The sequence below is a fragment of the Candidozyma auris genome, chromosome 2, assembly GCF_003013715.1.
Source record: "Candidozyma auris chromosome 2, complete sequence".
Classification (NCBI taxonomy): Eukaryota; Fungi; Ascomycota; class Pichiomycetes; order Serinales; family Metschnikowiaceae; genus Candidozyma; species Candidozyma auris.
Genome location: NC_072813.1, coordinates 2,042,438 through 2,057,862, shown reverse-complemented (window position 1 = coordinate 2,057,862; position 15,425 = coordinate 2,042,438). Strand labels below are relative to the sequence as shown.

The window sequence follows — 15,425 nt, the reverse complement described above, 5'->3', positions numbered from 1 at the left end:
ATAAACCAGCCCCTAAGTAGTTCGCAATTCTTGTTGAGGCTGCTATACCCATTGCAAACGGCACCTGATACGTAAGTGAAGCCATTGTGGAGCCAACTGATTGTGCTGCCAATTCAACTGTACCTAAATATGATGACATCAAAGTGAGAATCTCGAATGCGAGGAATTCAGCCTCAAGCATGGTCCACCCGGGAATAGCTAACTTCAATAGTTTACCCCAATCCAGAAAAGCCCTCCCTAAATGTAAGCCAGTCCAGCAACGCAAAGGATGTATCCCTGAAAGGGTGCTGCTTTCGTCTAAAAGTAAAGTAGCAAAAAGAAGCCCTCCTGCCATCAACCAATAGTTTATGGCGACTGCAATAGGGGCCCCGAGATAACCAAATAGCTTTACAAATATGATATTCATCACTAGGTTAGAAGGCGAAGCAAACAATAAAACATAAGTTGCAACATGATAGATACCTTGGGCTTGTAAAAAGCGCTTCCCGCATTCAAAAAGTACGTAAGCTGGAATACCAAAGCTAATGTATCGTAGATAAGCTGCTGCAAGCACTGCCGTTGACTTATCGGGAAGTAGCAATGTAATTAGCTGATAACCAAAGAACACCCATATGATTAAAATCGGGCATATCACGACAGCTATGAGGGCAACACATTTCTGCATGTAATCACCTACCAAATGATACCTTTGAGCACCAAATGCTTGGGGACATAGAGTATCTAAAGCTGTTGCAATACCCTGAATGGTAGCATAACCGGTTATGTTTGCAGTCATTGACCCCATTGAAACTGCTGCTAGCTCTACTGCCCCTAGATGTCCCACAGTAAAGACAGAGACGGTAGACAAAGAGTTCTGTAAAAGAAAAGTACAAACGAGAGGCAACGAGGAGCGTATTAAGGACACAAGCTCAACTGAGTGACTCACCTTTCTTATTTTACCTTGATTAACGGCATTTTCGAATATAGACGGAATGTTCTCATCGCTCTCATGCGCTGGGATAATGTGACGAATTCGAAGAACTTCTCTTTCTTCATCTATGATGTCCTGTGATAAGCAAGATACTCGCCTTTGTTGTTCACAGTCATCTAGAAGCCGACGATATGTATCATCATCGTCCATGAAGCTTTCATCAAGGACTGCCCCACCATGTAAAAAATCGGAAGGAAGAAACAAACCCTGCTTTCCAACAGACCCATACACAGCCGAATCGCGTCTGTGCGCGTTAGAATGAGTAAATTGGTGCGCTTTAACAGGCGAAGACATAAAAATTCAATTGGTGGTGAAATAATTTTGATCGTTGTTTTGTGGATTATTATATGCATGCGCGCAAAATTCTGCTAGTTCTCTTCGTTGATGTTTAATAAAAGTTGTCCAAGACAGCGTTTTGTTGCTATATCGTCTTGCAAAATCAGAGAGAATGTCCCATCCCTCAAAGGTTCTGGTAATATAGATGCAAGTGCCTTCCTTGCTTCTAAATTGTCTGATAAACGCATGTAGCAGCGGACTACATGCTTGAGTAAACGACCAGAACTACCGGATGGAGGCTGACCAGAATGCAAATTGCTTGAAGAGTGAGATACCTGATGCTCAGCCTGAGTAGCAATACTTGATGAACCCACAGAAGCACTAAGTTGATCAATCATCTTTGATAAGACGGAAGCCACCGTATGAAATCTCTCGTACGTCGTGCAAATATATGAAAGACCTTGGTCATCTAGCAATATCTTCTGAAGGATAAAAATTGCAACAGTTTTGGATAGCTCTGAGGAAATTTCCATGATGTTCAAACATAACGGTACAATTTCGGTCGCTAAAAGAAAATTGATGACTTCCGGTGTATCATTCTTCACTAACGCACCGATCACTCCCAAACTAGTTAGACGTAAGTACTCAAACGATCTCTGTCTCGCATTCGTAGACAAAAACGGGTATAAATACAAAGGCATGTTTGCATTGAGGAAAGCGCCTCTTGTTTGAGCGTTAGATGCGACACACTGTAACAATGCTAGAGCATTACAAACTCTATTTGAGACGGAGGCCGTCAACACTGGAGGATTCAAGAACGGGTAGACTGAAATGATCTCTTCTAAAAGAGCTGTCATCACACCAAACGAGTTCCAAAGCACTAATGCAAGATCGTCATACTGCTCTCTCTTTTTTCCCAACTCGAGTAAAGCTCTTTCTCTATTACTGCCTGTCGCCAATTCCGTAATCCACTGATATATGTGCTTGTCATTCAACGCTTTTATTTTTTGCCCATCTGATGGCGGTGGAGGTAGATCAGATGCATCTTTTGACATTGGGGCACAAGACTTTAAAATGCTAGAAAAAAGCTGGAGAAAGAAGCCGTGAAGAATCAAAATGTCGTGGTAGTGCAGATACCACTTCTAGTCTGCGAAAGTCCTACCTCCGCTAAAACTGTCTCAGTTTGTGAAACGCCGCCCATAGTCAATTCAGATTTTATATTGTAATCTTTAGAACATTATTAGAAATTCAATGAGCTTCAGTGCTTTTTGAACATTCCCGATGGTTATTCGAAAAAAATCCAATAAATATCAAGCTATAACTACAATGGCAATTATTGAGTATGTCTTATACGTATGACTTTTCAGAGTGTAGAAGGATGCTTGTGGCATTAAGAGAATTAAGGACAATGAAGGCGTCTTTGATACATATCTAGAAAATGCTGGCAATTTTTACTTCAGATCAACTGGGCAGAACGTATATCGCGGTTTCTTCCATTGTCTTTGTTCTCTGTGGTTCACCAAAATCACATCTTAAAGCACATATATCTCTTAGTTAACCTGATAGACGAGCTTGATAAAAGATTGTCTAAAATCCTAAACAACCTGAAGTCGAATGTTGAGGAAGGGTTGTGCCGACATATTCTATCTTCGAAATGTTCTGTATATAATCTCCTGTCACATTTCAAGAGCTCCTGCAACCTACAAGTTTGGTGAATTTAAAGATGGCTACAGAATCATTCGAGACAGTTTTTCAAGTGCAATTAGATTGTGATTCTTGTGTACACGCTGTACGTCAAGCATTGATGCCGCTAAGTGGCTTGGATGAAATTGAGGTGGACCTTGTCTCACAGACAATAGTTGTTAGGGGTTGCGTACCTCCCTCCTCCATTGTGAAACTGCTCCAGGCCATCGGAAAGGATGCTATTATCAGAGGAACTGGTCAGCCTGACTCAGCTGCCGTATGCATTTTGGAGTCCTTTGATCCCCAAATGATGAAACAGCCAGTGAGAGGGTTAGCTAGGATTGTGCAAGTGAGTCAAAAAAACGTATTGGTGGATCTTTCCATATCTGGACTTCCAAAGGGGAAGTATTATCCTCTGATCAGATGTTCAGGTAATTTAAGTCAAGGTGCGCTTACCACGGGACTGGTCTTCCTCAGTCTTCCATCGATTGAGGTCATTCAACCAATATCTGCGAACAAAAACCCAGACGCGAAGTCTGGTTCTGAAACTGAAGATTTGTTTGCGGGACAAGCATTCATGCGTGCTGAGGTCGGTGTGAAAGATTTAGTAGGCAGAGCCATGGTTGTTTCAAACGAGGAGAAAGACGTGAGCATCAGTGCGTTATGTGGAGTTATCGCTCGAAGCGCCGGAGCTTGGGAAAATTCCAAATATGTTTGTAGCTGCTCTGGACAGAATGTTTGGCAAGAGAGGCAGGCGGCTGTGGACAAGGGTATACCAAGCTAGGGAAACCGTGCCGCTCATGTATGTAGTACAACATTTAGGTGTACCGAGAAACGAGCCTTTACGCGAGTCTCAACTTCCCTCTCATCATATTAGTGCAAAGAAAGGTTCTTGATCGAAGTGTCGAAGTACAAACCAAATCGAAAAATAAAAAAGAAGGAAAGTAAAGATAATGTGGTCTTCTAATGCCCATTTTGAAGGAGGACACAAGAGCAGGATTACAGATGTCCTCATGGAGCAAATAGATGGATTAAGGAGTAAACGAAGTGTTACTTTAAAATTGGCGAGCTTTCCCTCTCAGGCAAGCATTCCTCAAATTATCGAGGTTCTAGAAGAAATTTTGCGAGAATCATCAACACACATCGAGCGTTTACTGATTGCAGATAATAAGCTAACGCAAATCCCAGATTGTCTTTTCAATGTTTGTGACGATCGTTTAAGAGTGCTAGACTTACACGGAAATGAATTCAGAAGTATACCGGAAGTAGTCTACAGCAGCTTTCCAAAGCTTGAGTCTCTTGATTTATCTTCGAATAAAGTTTGGACACTCTCTAGCTCTATAGCTTTGTTGGAAGATCTCAGAGTGCTCAATCTAAGCAACAACGAATTTTCCTATATTCCACCGGTTCTAGGTGAGTTGATATCCTTGGAGAAATTGTTTATAAGCGGAAACCCATTAATAATTCCATCGTCCCAGTCAATGAAAGCTTTAGAGAAGGACACTAATCGCCTAAAAGCATATCTCCTTTCTAATAGTGTCATTCTTGAACTGAGTATAAGCCAACAAATTCATAATGAAGAGACGTTAGCCACGCGTGTCAAATCAGGCTCAGAATCGAAAATGAAAGCCTCAAAAGCTTCGAGAAGAATGGGATTGATCATTAACAAAAATAAGAAGATTGAACCTCGCTCTGTTAAACAACTGGATAATTCAAGCGAGTTCTCAATCGATGAAACTGAGAATTTAACTTCTACATTGACCTCAAGTGGCTCTCCTCCGATGACTTTCAAAGCAAGATCACGACAAAACACCATGACGGAAATTAACGATATGCTACAACAACCTGAGCTTCATGATTCAGAATTTAGGTCTGGTGCCTACTTTCGTCGATTGTCAACTCTACAAGAGCTACCGCTGAACGAGGGCATCCACTTCAAGAATAGGATGGATCGCCTGGACGAGTGTACAAAGGCAAATGACAATAATAATGGAAAATCCTCACTTGGAACTTGCAATGTGCGAACGCATGATGTTCCTCTGTCTTCGGCAGCTGACGTTGAGGACACATCTGTTGACTTATCAAATATGTTGAAGGTAGCTAGGAAGGTTCTTTTTTCTTATAGTGAGTTTCACTCATCTATAAAGCGTTTAACTGGATTCTGTACGGACAGAAAAGTGGCTGCAAGATCGATTACTAAACTTCATGATTCCAAAAGTGAAATCGACCTACTAGTGGGTACAATGGAACTGGTTGAGGAGTTCAAGGGCAATAGCGAGGAGCTTGTGTCTAGAGTTACCAGCTGTGTTGAGTCATTTAGGCAGACTTTACACTTCTTATTGGATAACTTTGCATTCTTTGTTTCTCGTATCGACGTGTGCTTCATAAGAATGGTCTATTTAACAATCTTTGGCGCTTTTAATGAATTGATGAACGCGCACAAGATATTGAATCCAACCATGAAACGTTCAACAACGCGTGGTATAACTGCGGATATCAGAGCAAAGCTTCAAGCAACCCAATTATCTGATGTCCAACTTGATCTGCTGAAAGAATCACTGGGAAGTTTGCAACATCACTACTTGGATAACATTGCTTCTGTGGACGAGGTCGACGATAAATTATATGGAGCAATTGACATAGCTGTCGTGAATGCACAAGTGGTTTTCAATGATCTCACGAAGACGATCAATAAAAGTGCAGTTGCATCAACGAATGATGTTTCTCAGGTTATGAGCTCAAATGTTGCTTCCAAATTCAAAGATTTAACCAACACCTGTATTTCCTTGATGGAAATAACTAAGCGAATCTCCTCAAAATTACCAGCGATTAGGACTACTACTTCGCATCATTCTAAAAAAATCTTCTGGGATGACATCAATGCCTTTCTTAAGGCAATAATTCAAACATTTTCATCAGTAAAACTCATTATGAAGGATGTTCCTATCTTATACGAAATGCGACAGTCGATGGCAAATCTCACAAAAGCAACCAAAGATCTAACAATTTTGTTAGAAGCATCTTCCTACAGTGCTTTTTCAGAGTCAACTAATACCGGTGGCTTATCATGGAGTAGTTCCCAAACAAATTTGATTGCAGCTCCTCCGGTAAGGACTCCACTCGTTGCAACTGTCGGGGCGGCTGCTGCGCAAACTATCATGCCAAATAACGAGAACTCTTCACTCACAGTATTCGGTATTGATCACAGTGGTGCAGGCAATGGGAATACCAATGACCAGGCTAACTACTTTGCAATCTCTGAGTAGTGTATATACAGGATCATGGAGAGCTCTGGTTGCATGAAGAACATGCAGGAAATGCATACTTCCCTATTAGCGGAACTGCCGCGGGTTTTTCGGTCAACCGATGGTCAGACTAGTGAGAGCGCGACCGCCCGCGGGATGTCCGCGGATTTTCCAGCATATATAATACGAAACTATACTCACCTCCTGATAAGGATCAACCTTCTCAATGACAAAATTACAAATCAAACCTTTTGACCGCAATTTTGGGTGCTCTATCGAGCTTCCATCTTACGCTCGTGAAGACCCCAGTTTGTTGACACCAAATGACTTTGAAGAATTGCGTACTGCTTTGTACAACTACTTGGTTGTTATTATACCAAATCAGGAAAAGTTGAGTCCCAAGAGTCAGTATCTTTTAACTAAGATGTTCGATAAAACAATAGTGGATTCGAAAGATGATGGCGAGGCGAATTATGGCCACGGTAAAGAGTTTCGTCACGAAAACTCAGTGTTAAAGAAGGACGGATGCTCTGTTAAGTCACAACCGCAGGTGCAAATATTGGGGCAGGGGACTTTCAAAGCCGGTGAGCCCGGCAACGAAAACGGAGAAGACATTCATCTCACTCATCCATCACATACTACTTTTCATCACGAGCCCCTTTCCAGTGAACAAATTCGAGAAAAGAATCAAACGAGGTTCTACAGGTGGCACATTGATTCGGCATTATATGGCTTGTCGCCTCCAAAGGTTACTACTTTACTCGGAATAAAAGTACCACCATCATCCAAAGTTCAAACAATTGAATACGATGATGGCTCTGGCGACTCTTTACAACTTCTGCAAGGAGCGACTTGCTTTGTGAGTGGCAAAGAGGCTTTCGACAGATTATCTAATGAGGAAAAAGATTTTGCCCTAAATACCATTGTTGAATATGCGCCTCATCCTTATATCTTCATTTCACGTGCGAAAGCGACGAAAGATGGGTTGACCATGGTATCGGAGGGAAAAGAGTTATCATTATCAGATCTACCTGATTGGGAAGAGGAAAAAATAAAGAAGCTTCCAATGGTGTGGACTAATCCTCTTACACGTGAGCACCATCTTCAAGTACACGGATGCTGTCTCTACAAACTCCACACGAAAAAAGGTAATAAGATTGAGACATTGGAAATGGAGGATGCGAGGAAAAAAGTTTATTCTTTGATGCGCCCGGCAATAGCTTCAAAAAATGTGTTGGCACATGGATGGTCTGAAGGTGACTTGGTCATTTTTTTCAACCAGGGAGTGTGGCATTCTGTAACAGGTGAGTTCAAGGGCATGAATAATGGTCTTGATGAAAAAAGGCTAATGCATCAGTGCAACATTGCGAGCGGCGAGGATCCTGTGACGGTATTCTGACCTGAGCGAAAAGGTACTCTGCAAATGTTTTTGCAACCAGCGGTTCCTAAATATGCTTTATTGTGTAAGAAGATGTACGATCGGATTTTTAAAATTTTATGTTTATCTCTACTTGTTTGGTTGAGCCTTTTTTTTTTTCTGTTGCCTTCCTGATACGACACTTCAGCACGACTTTTTCCAACAAAGTGATGCTAAGTATGGATCAGGCATAACAAAAGAAATATACAATCATCGAACTGTTTCAAGCTAGGAGACAAATGATTAGTAAAGGTACACCCTCCATATTGATAGCTCAATTAGTGTGCTTCAGGTATCAGATGTACTAGTTTAATGAAATACTGAGGAGTGTTTGATTACACAATAGCTGGAGGGGAGCTGGACGATGATATCCTAAAGGAATTATATCACTCTCGAAACTTCTATGAAAGAGACTTACTCATCTTCTAGACCCCCTTGACCCCGATAAAACAAGTTACTTTCCTTACCCGTATCCTCTTGCTCGACAAAAACTAATCGATTCAACCGGGTCTTTCGTAAAGTATTTTTATTTTCATGCCCAGGACAAGTTCGTCGTCTTCAGACATGCGACTCTTGCTTATTCCGTTGCCATGAATTCACGTGCGCTTCACCTTAATCTTGCAGTATTTTCAACAAGTTGTCCTGTACATCACCGAAGAACAACAAATTGAATTGAGAACTGCGCTTCCTTCCCTCATTAGCAGAGATGGGGCAGTTTGTAACCATTGCGACCTGCAACTTGAACCAATGGGCGCTTGATTTCGAGGGAAATCGCGATAGAATCATTAGAAGCATTGAGGAGGCCAAGAAGCGAAATGCCTCATTGAGAGTGGGTCCCGAGCTTGAGATTACTGGTTATGGGTGCCTCGATCATTTTGCCGAAAACGACTTGTTTGATAATTCATGGGATATGTATGCACAGATTCTTGAACATCCCTCGACATCTGATATTCTCCTTGATATCGGAATGCCAATTATTCACAAGTCCATCAAGTATAATTGCCGAATTATCAGTTACAACAGGAAAATCCTATTGATAAGGCCAAAACTTTTCCTTGCAAATGATGGAAACTATAGGGAGATGAGGTACTTCACCCCATGGTTGCGTCCAAGATACCATGAAACGTACTACTTGCCAAAATGTATCCAGCGCGCTACGGGACAGCGAACTGTAGACATTGGTGACTGTGTTATTCAGACCATAGACACCAAGATTGGAGCAGAAACTTGTGAAGAGTTATTCACCCCACAGTCTCCGCATATCTCCATGGCTTTGGACGGTGTTGAGATAATCACTAATTCCTCAGGCTCACATCACGAGCTTCGTAAACTTGACACTAGGATGCAACTCATTGCGGAGGCAACAAAAAAATGTGGAGGCGTTTATATCTATTCCAATCAAAAAGGATGTGATGGCGATCGTTTATATTATGATGGCTGTGCAAGCATTGTTGTTAATGGTGCTATGGTTGCACAGGGAAATCAATTTTCCCTAAACGATGTTGAGGTTATAGCAGCAACTATTGATTTAGACGATGTTCGATCATATCGTTCACAGAAATCAGCTGCACTTCAATCTGTGGCGCAAACGCATTCTTATCATAATATCTATGTCGATTTCGAGCTCGCAAACCCCTCGAATACATTGAATCACGACATCGTATCTGCAAAGCCAGTTGACATTCACTATTTTCTCCCCGAGGAGGAAATCGCTCTCGGGCCAGCATGTTGGTTGTGGGATTATTTGAGGAGATCGAAAGCAGGTGGCTTTTTCTTGCCTCTTAGCGGAGGCATCGATTCTTGTGCAACTGCTGTGATAGTCCACTCTATGTGCCGCCAAGTGGTACAAGCTATCAAAAATGGTAATCAAGAGGTTCTCAGTGATATTCGTGAACTTACAAATGATTGCAAATTTAGTCCAACCTCGCCACAAGAGGTCGCAGGACGACTTTTTTATACTTCATTTATGGGAACCACCAACTCCTCAAATGATACTCGTCAAAGAGCAAAGGACCTTGCGATCGATATTGGCTCAAATCATGTCGACTTAAACATGGATGCAGTCATTTCTTCGGTTGTTCGGCTTTTTGAAATTGCCACTGGACGCCGCCCAGTGTTCAAAATATTTGGAGGGTCAAATATAGAGAATCTTGCGTTGCAAAATATCCAGGCCCGTTTGAGAATGGTACTCAGTTACCTTTTTGCTCAGTTGCTACCTTGGACTTATCAACGTAAGGGCAGTTTGCTAGTTTTGGGAAGCGCCAATGTTGATGAATGTTTACGAGGGTATCTCACCAAATACGATTGCTCTAGTGCTGATATCAATCCGATCGGCGGGATTTCTAAGACTGATCTAAAATCGTTTATAAAATGGGCGAGAGATTGTTACGAGCTTCCGATTTTGAAAGATTTTTTGGACGCTACTCCTACCGCAGAGTTAGAGCCCATCACGAAGGATTACGTTCAGTCTGATGAAGTCGACATGGGTATGACTTATGCTGAGCTCTCTCGTTTTGGTAAGCTACGTAAGGTGGATAAATGTGGACCACAATCGATGTTCATCAAACTATATCATGAATGGTCTCAGCCTCCTTTCAACTACTCCGCAGAAATCGTTGCCGAAAAAGTGAAAAAGTTTTGGTTCTTTTACGCTATTAACCGCCATAAAATGACTACAATGACGCCAGCCTATCACGCCGAACAATATTCGCCCGATGACAATCGTTTCGATTTGAGACCATTTTTAATCAACCCGCGCTTTCCATTAGCCAGTAAGAAAATTGATGAAATGGTCCACAAAATTGGTAAAACGGATGGAGAAGCACAGTAGAATGATGGTGTATCGTGTAATTGTTTAATGTATCGAACCACCCCAAAGAGACCTTCTGGTTGTCTGTGTGCGCTCAATGTATGCGATGTCATGTCTCTTCAAGAATTCCAAAATGCTGATGCTAAGCTTCTTGGGAATATCCTCTTGAATGAAATGGCCTGTCTCAAGTAGATTATCAAATACTAATAGCTGATATTTTCCTTGCATTTGTCCGATGATCAAGTCCTTGTCAAGATGCTCGTTACCCGCAAGAACAAGAAGTTTAGGTATCTTCTTTGTCATAGGTTCGTCACACCTTAAAAACTTCTCAGACATTCCAAGAAACCAATCTCCCCAGAAATGTGCCATGCCTTCTAAATCAGCACGCCACTTGAGACATCCTTGAGCGTCTTCGGTGAAAAGATCATAAATACTGAGTTTCGCAGACTCTTCATTATTCAATAGCTTGCTGTTCAAATGCCAATACATCGCATCTTCATAGTCATTAAATTGCCTTGGCCTGGACTTAAGAAAGAAGCTAACTTTATTGAGAGACCGCACAGCCGTTTCCTCAACAATATCCAAGAGAGCTAATCCAGAAACTTTCTGCAACAACAGATTATCCCTAGCGAGAAAGTTGGTCATTATAGATCCTCCAAGTGAATGACCAATAAAAAAAAGTCTTTTGGCCAGAGTCCTTGCCAAGAACTCCGTCATGATGAAACTAAAATCGTCAGTCAAAGCGTCCAATTCATAATTCTTCTCTGGACGGTCAGTAGATCGACCATGGCCAAACATATCAAATAGAAAAACACCTGGACGGGGATATTCAGTCTGTGATTTTAGAGCTGAAATGAAGGCAAGAAATGTCAGTGATGATGACCCAGCGCCGTGATGACACACCAACACTGGTAAATCATTCAGCTCTGGGGGTAGATAATATGTTTGAACATAATGGGTAGAGTCTCGATAAAACTTATCCTCAAAAGTTAACAATTTTTTGCGTTGCTCAAAAAGAGTGTTTCTCCAGGATTCATTCATCAAGTGTCTGACTTCCTTCTGGGTATTATCGAGAGCATATCTTTCAGTCGGCTGCTCTTCGATCGGCTCGAGAGAAACCTTCAGTCTTTTCGTTTCAAATAATTTTCTTTCCAAGTCACTCATTCAGAATCTTGTGGCGAGACATCTGGTAAATACCGCTCCAGTTGCAATAGGAAATACGGCAACTTCAGTGAAAAGCTTTATTGACCTTGCACCATTTGATTTATATGTAATCTGCAGGTATTCTATATGTGTTGAAGAAAAGGAAGGAATTTAAAGATACACTCGCTTGATGTGAGATTTCCTCAAGTACTCATTAGAGTCAATTTTTTTCAAAGTAACAAGTATTTGTGGAAGCAACCAAGGTTCTTACTTTTAAACTTCTTGAACATACATGAATATGTGAGTACATCAAACGTGATTGTACTTGTGCCAAAAATCAAGTCTGTCTCGCATATCTTCAGAGTCGAACTAAGCACAATGAACAGTCTCAGTTGCTGTCGCTGAAGAAACAATACACCCAGAAATTTGAGAGGATGACTCCCAATTTTGAAAATCAGCAAATACGTACGATTCCGATCCCGAGCGCCCTGCAGATGCTCATCGCGCAACAGTTAGGTGGGTCGCAATCGTCCCCGGGCTTTCATAGTTCCATAACAGCGCCTGAGCTGAGATTGAATCCTTCCAGACATATGAAAGATCTCACTCCACATTTCAAATTCCTAGCATTAGCGACTTTTGTTGCATATCGTGCATTGTGTAACTTGGAGACACCTGTGGCATGCTTGCTCGTCGATAAACGAACTGGCAAGATTCTCAGCTATGGTTGCAACGACACAAATGCATCTCTCAACGGCACTCGACATGCGGAATTTGTTGCGATTGATAGAGTCTTGGAGGAGAACCACTTAGTAGGTGCGTCTCTTGAAAATATTTCGAAGTTCTTCAGTGGCGTGGCTTTATATGTTACCGTAGAACCTTGTGTTATGTGCGCGCTGGCTCTACAACAACTTGGCATTGGCGAGGTTTTTTTCGGAGCCGCCAACGATAGATTTGGTGGAAACGGTTCGGTCATTAAGGTGCAGCAATCTAGTATACCTAACTACTATGCGAGCTTCGGAGGGATCATGAGGACGGAAGCAGTTTATTTACTTCGTTGCTTTTATATTCAAGAAAATGAAAGTGCCCCAGTTCCCAAAATAAAGAAAAACAAAGATATTGAGGGAAAATCCTTTCCTCCTAATATCCCTTTTGACCAATTTTTGACCGAAACTGAATTTGTAACGTTGTATGGCTCCGAACGCTTAAGGCTCTTCTTCCCTGGTCCTGCGGAAGACATCGAAATGTCTCCTTTAATTGGCAAAGGCTATCGATTTCACGAGCTTGTTGACGCACAAGCAATTTTGTCAATTCCGCATGTCAAGAACCTTTACCCTAAGGGCGATATAACAGTAGAAGAGGATATCCAAGCTCTTGATCGCTTGCTTCCTTTTATTGATGACGATGGAAAAGTTCGTTGGAATGTTTAGTTTCAGGAGTTCGAGCTTCACATAGCAGAAGGTGTTGTTCTGATGTTCCAGACGTGCCTGGTTGTGACATTACTCTTGTGTCCAGAACTATTGACAGCGATCTGAACCTGCAATCTCTCGAACTTATCCACTTGAGAAGGCACGGCTATGCACTTAACGAACGCGCACTGACCGCTTAAATTCGAACACAGTTTACGCGCATCGGAGGCGTCTCCTTATGAACCTCGGGACAGCACTTTTGAATGCCATTTTACTGGCGATTGAGGTTTTTTTAGGTACCACTGAGGCTTTCATAAATGCTCTTCACACCAAGAGTGGATTAGCCTCTCTTTCAGTGTTCTGAAAACTATTTGTGCATTGCTTAAGTGCGTCCCTAGCCGAAAAATAAGTTACGATTAATTCAATCTTCAGAATTGATACAATAGAGAACCTTGAAAGGTGTATTGTGTGTCTGTGTGTGTGTGTGAGTCTAGCCCATCTTCTTTCACACCTAAAGCTGCATGTAATTTATGCACCTGCTTGAGCGGTGATCCAAGCGCGCTAGCTAGACCCTTCAGAAACATATCTTTCCTGTGTACATTTCGACAATTTTCGTTCGATTCAGGCACTTTCAATTCGCGAAGCGTCAACGAAACCGAGAGGGGTGCTCTGTAATATAAAAGACGAGCTTCGCCCATACATAAGATTTCAAACACACTCACTTCAGTTTCATTCCTTTTAACGCCACGGTCTTGGATATCCTTGCGCATACACTCCTTTATACTACCTTGTCTTTCCTTAACCATCTTACATTCCTTATACCCAATGAAATTCTCCACCCTCGTTACTACTCTCGTTGTTGCTAGTCAAATCAAGGGTTCTCCTGTTCCTGCTGTTAAATGGGTTACCGAGTATGCCTACACTACTGTAACAGTTGGATACGACCAGTACACTGCCCACCTTGCATCGGTGTCCAACCGTGGCACCTCATCTGCGCCAAGCGCAACAGCTTTGGCTGCAAACGCTCCAACCGAAGAAAGTCTGCCTACCGAACCAAGCCCATCAAATGATAAACCACCTGTTGAATCATCAGCAACAGAAGTTGCATCGACTCAGACAATCGCGCCATCGGTTTACTCATCCGAGCCACTGTTGACTCCGACCACCACAAGTTCCGAGAGCGCAACCACAAGCTCTCAGGCATCTGGTTCAGTCTTTTCTGGAGAGGGCACTTACTACGATCCTGAAATGGGTGCTTGTGGTAAAGTTAACTCTGCAAGTGATATGATTGTGGCCATTTCTCACGAGTTGTACGATGAGAAGACTCCAAATGGCAATCCTAACAAGAATACCTTATGTGGAAAGAAGATCAGAGCCTTTTATGAGGGCAAGTCTGTTGAAGTTGCTGTTGTGGATAGGTGTGTCGGATGTGCTCGTGATGACTTGGACTTATCCCCATCTGCATTTGAAAAGATCGCAAATAAGGACTTGGGAAGAATCAAGCTCACTTGGGAGTGGGTTGAATAAGTATCGTTTGTAGCTTGTTTGTATAAACTACATTGATTTGGTTTTCACTTCATTTTATTATTTCCAGAGTCTGCGTCCTCTAAAGTGTATTAAATGAAAATTTCATTTTCCTCGCACTTGTCAGTCGTCCGCCTGCGGTTTACACTTGATACTCCTTCACATAAAATGGCTATTCATCGCACCGCAGATTAGGTCCGTAGTAATCACAACTCATCTATGAATATTTCTGATGAGGAATTTAGCGATCACGACTCCGATGTTGAGTTAAGGGATGACTCACTACTGCCTGATGAGGATGGTATGGCGAAACGCACCAGGTCTCGAAAGCCAAAAAATTCGAGGCAAGGTGCATCTGGGGCATATTCATGGGAAGATGAGTATCAGCGTACGTGGGACATTGTAAAGAACGATGAGGACGGGGAAAGATCTCTTGAGTCGCTTGTGAAGCAAATGATTGAGGCTAGAAAGAGAAAGATAATGAGAAACCCTACGACGCCCTTTCAAAGAGGAATTATTCGAACACTAGTACTAGTCATCGATGGATCACTTGCAATGATAGAAAAAGATCTACGTCCAACTAGATTCGCGGCCATGCTTTCCTATTTGCTGGACTTCATCATTGAGTTTTTCGATCAGAATCCTATTTCACAACTTGGGATAATCATGATGCGAAATGGAATGGCTCATCTAGTCAGCGAGGTAAGCGGACTGCCGCAATATCATTTAGATAAATTAAGAGTCTTGAAAGCTCGTCAGCATAATCGTTTTGAACCAAAGGGAGACCCATCTCTACAGAATGCATTGGAATTGGCTAGATCACTACTCACAATAAACTATGGAGGCATGGCTTCGGCTTCTACGAAGAATTCTAAGGAAATTCTCATCATCTTCGGTGCTCTTTTCACATCTGATCCTGGAAATATCCATAAGACAATCGATTCGCTCGTAA

At 42.1% G+C, this 15,425-nt stretch overlaps 7 protein-coding genes across 7 annotated transcripts; 5 read left to right on the top strand and 2 right to left on the bottom strand. All coding sequences in view use genetic code 12, as the record gives it.

Annotated features, from left to right (window-relative positions):
- Positions 1-1,338: 1,338 nt before the first annotated feature.
- CJI96_0002398 (CCR4-NOT core subunit CAF40) lies at positions 1,339-2,301 on the bottom strand (the record flags this gene model as incomplete). The annotated part of the gene is made up of 1 exon (XM_029035915.1): positions 1,339-2,301. One exon carries the CDS (start codon positions 2,299-2,301, stop codon positions 1,339-1,341), a length of 963 nt encoding a protein of 320 aa, XP_028891157.1.
- A 2,250-nt stretch (positions 2,302-4,551) lies between these two features.
- SOG2 (Sog2p) lies at positions 4,552-6,195 on the top strand (the record flags this gene model as incomplete). Its single annotated transcript, XM_029035913.2, has 1 exon — positions 4,552-6,195. The coding sequence occupies one exon, from the start codon at positions 4,552-4,554 to the stop codon at positions 6,193-6,195; it is 1,644 nt and encodes a 547-aa protein (XP_028891155.2).
- A 205-nt stretch (positions 6,196-6,400) lies between these two features.
- CJI96_0002396 (uncharacterized protein) lies at positions 6,401-7,573 on the top strand (the record flags this gene model as incomplete). Its single annotated transcript, XM_029035912.2, has 1 exon — positions 6,401-7,573. One exon carries the CDS (start codon positions 6,401-6,403, stop codon positions 7,571-7,573), a length of 1,173 nt encoding a protein of 390 aa, XP_028891154.1.
- A 724-nt stretch (positions 7,574-8,297) lies between these two features.
- CJI96_0002395 (glutamine-dependent NAD(+) synthetase) lies at positions 8,298-10,421 on the top strand (the record flags this gene model as incomplete). The annotated part of the gene is made up of 1 exon (XM_029035911.2): positions 8,298-10,421. The coding sequence occupies one exon, from the start codon at positions 8,298-8,300 to the stop codon at positions 10,419-10,421; it is 2,124 nt and encodes a 707-aa protein (XP_028891153.2).
- Positions 10,422-10,445: 24 nt separating this feature from the next.
- On the bottom strand, positions 10,446-11,564 carry PPE1 (carboxylesterase-mitochondrial 37S ribosomal protein YmS2; the record flags this gene model as incomplete). Its single annotated transcript, XM_029035910.2, has 1 exon — positions 10,446-11,564. One exon carries the CDS (start codon positions 11,562-11,564, stop codon positions 10,446-10,448), a length of 1,119 nt encoding a protein of 372 aa, XP_028891152.1.
- A 473-nt stretch (positions 11,565-12,037) lies between these two features.
- On the top strand, positions 12,038-12,970 carry CJI96_0002393 (tRNA(adenine34) deaminase; the record flags this gene model as incomplete). The annotated part of the gene is made up of 1 exon (XM_029035909.2): positions 12,038-12,970. One exon carries the CDS (start codon positions 12,038-12,040, stop codon positions 12,968-12,970), a length of 933 nt encoding a protein of 310 aa, XP_028891151.2.
- Positions 12,971-13,774: 804 nt separating this feature from the next.
- On the top strand, positions 13,775-14,476 carry DAG7 (Dag7p; the record flags this gene model as incomplete). The annotated part of the gene is made up of 1 exon (XM_029035908.2): positions 13,775-14,476. The coding sequence occupies one exon, from the start codon at positions 13,775-13,777 to the stop codon at positions 14,474-14,476; it is 702 nt and encodes a 233-aa protein (XP_028891150.1).
- Between the last annotated feature and the right edge of the window lie 949 nt (positions 14,477-15,425).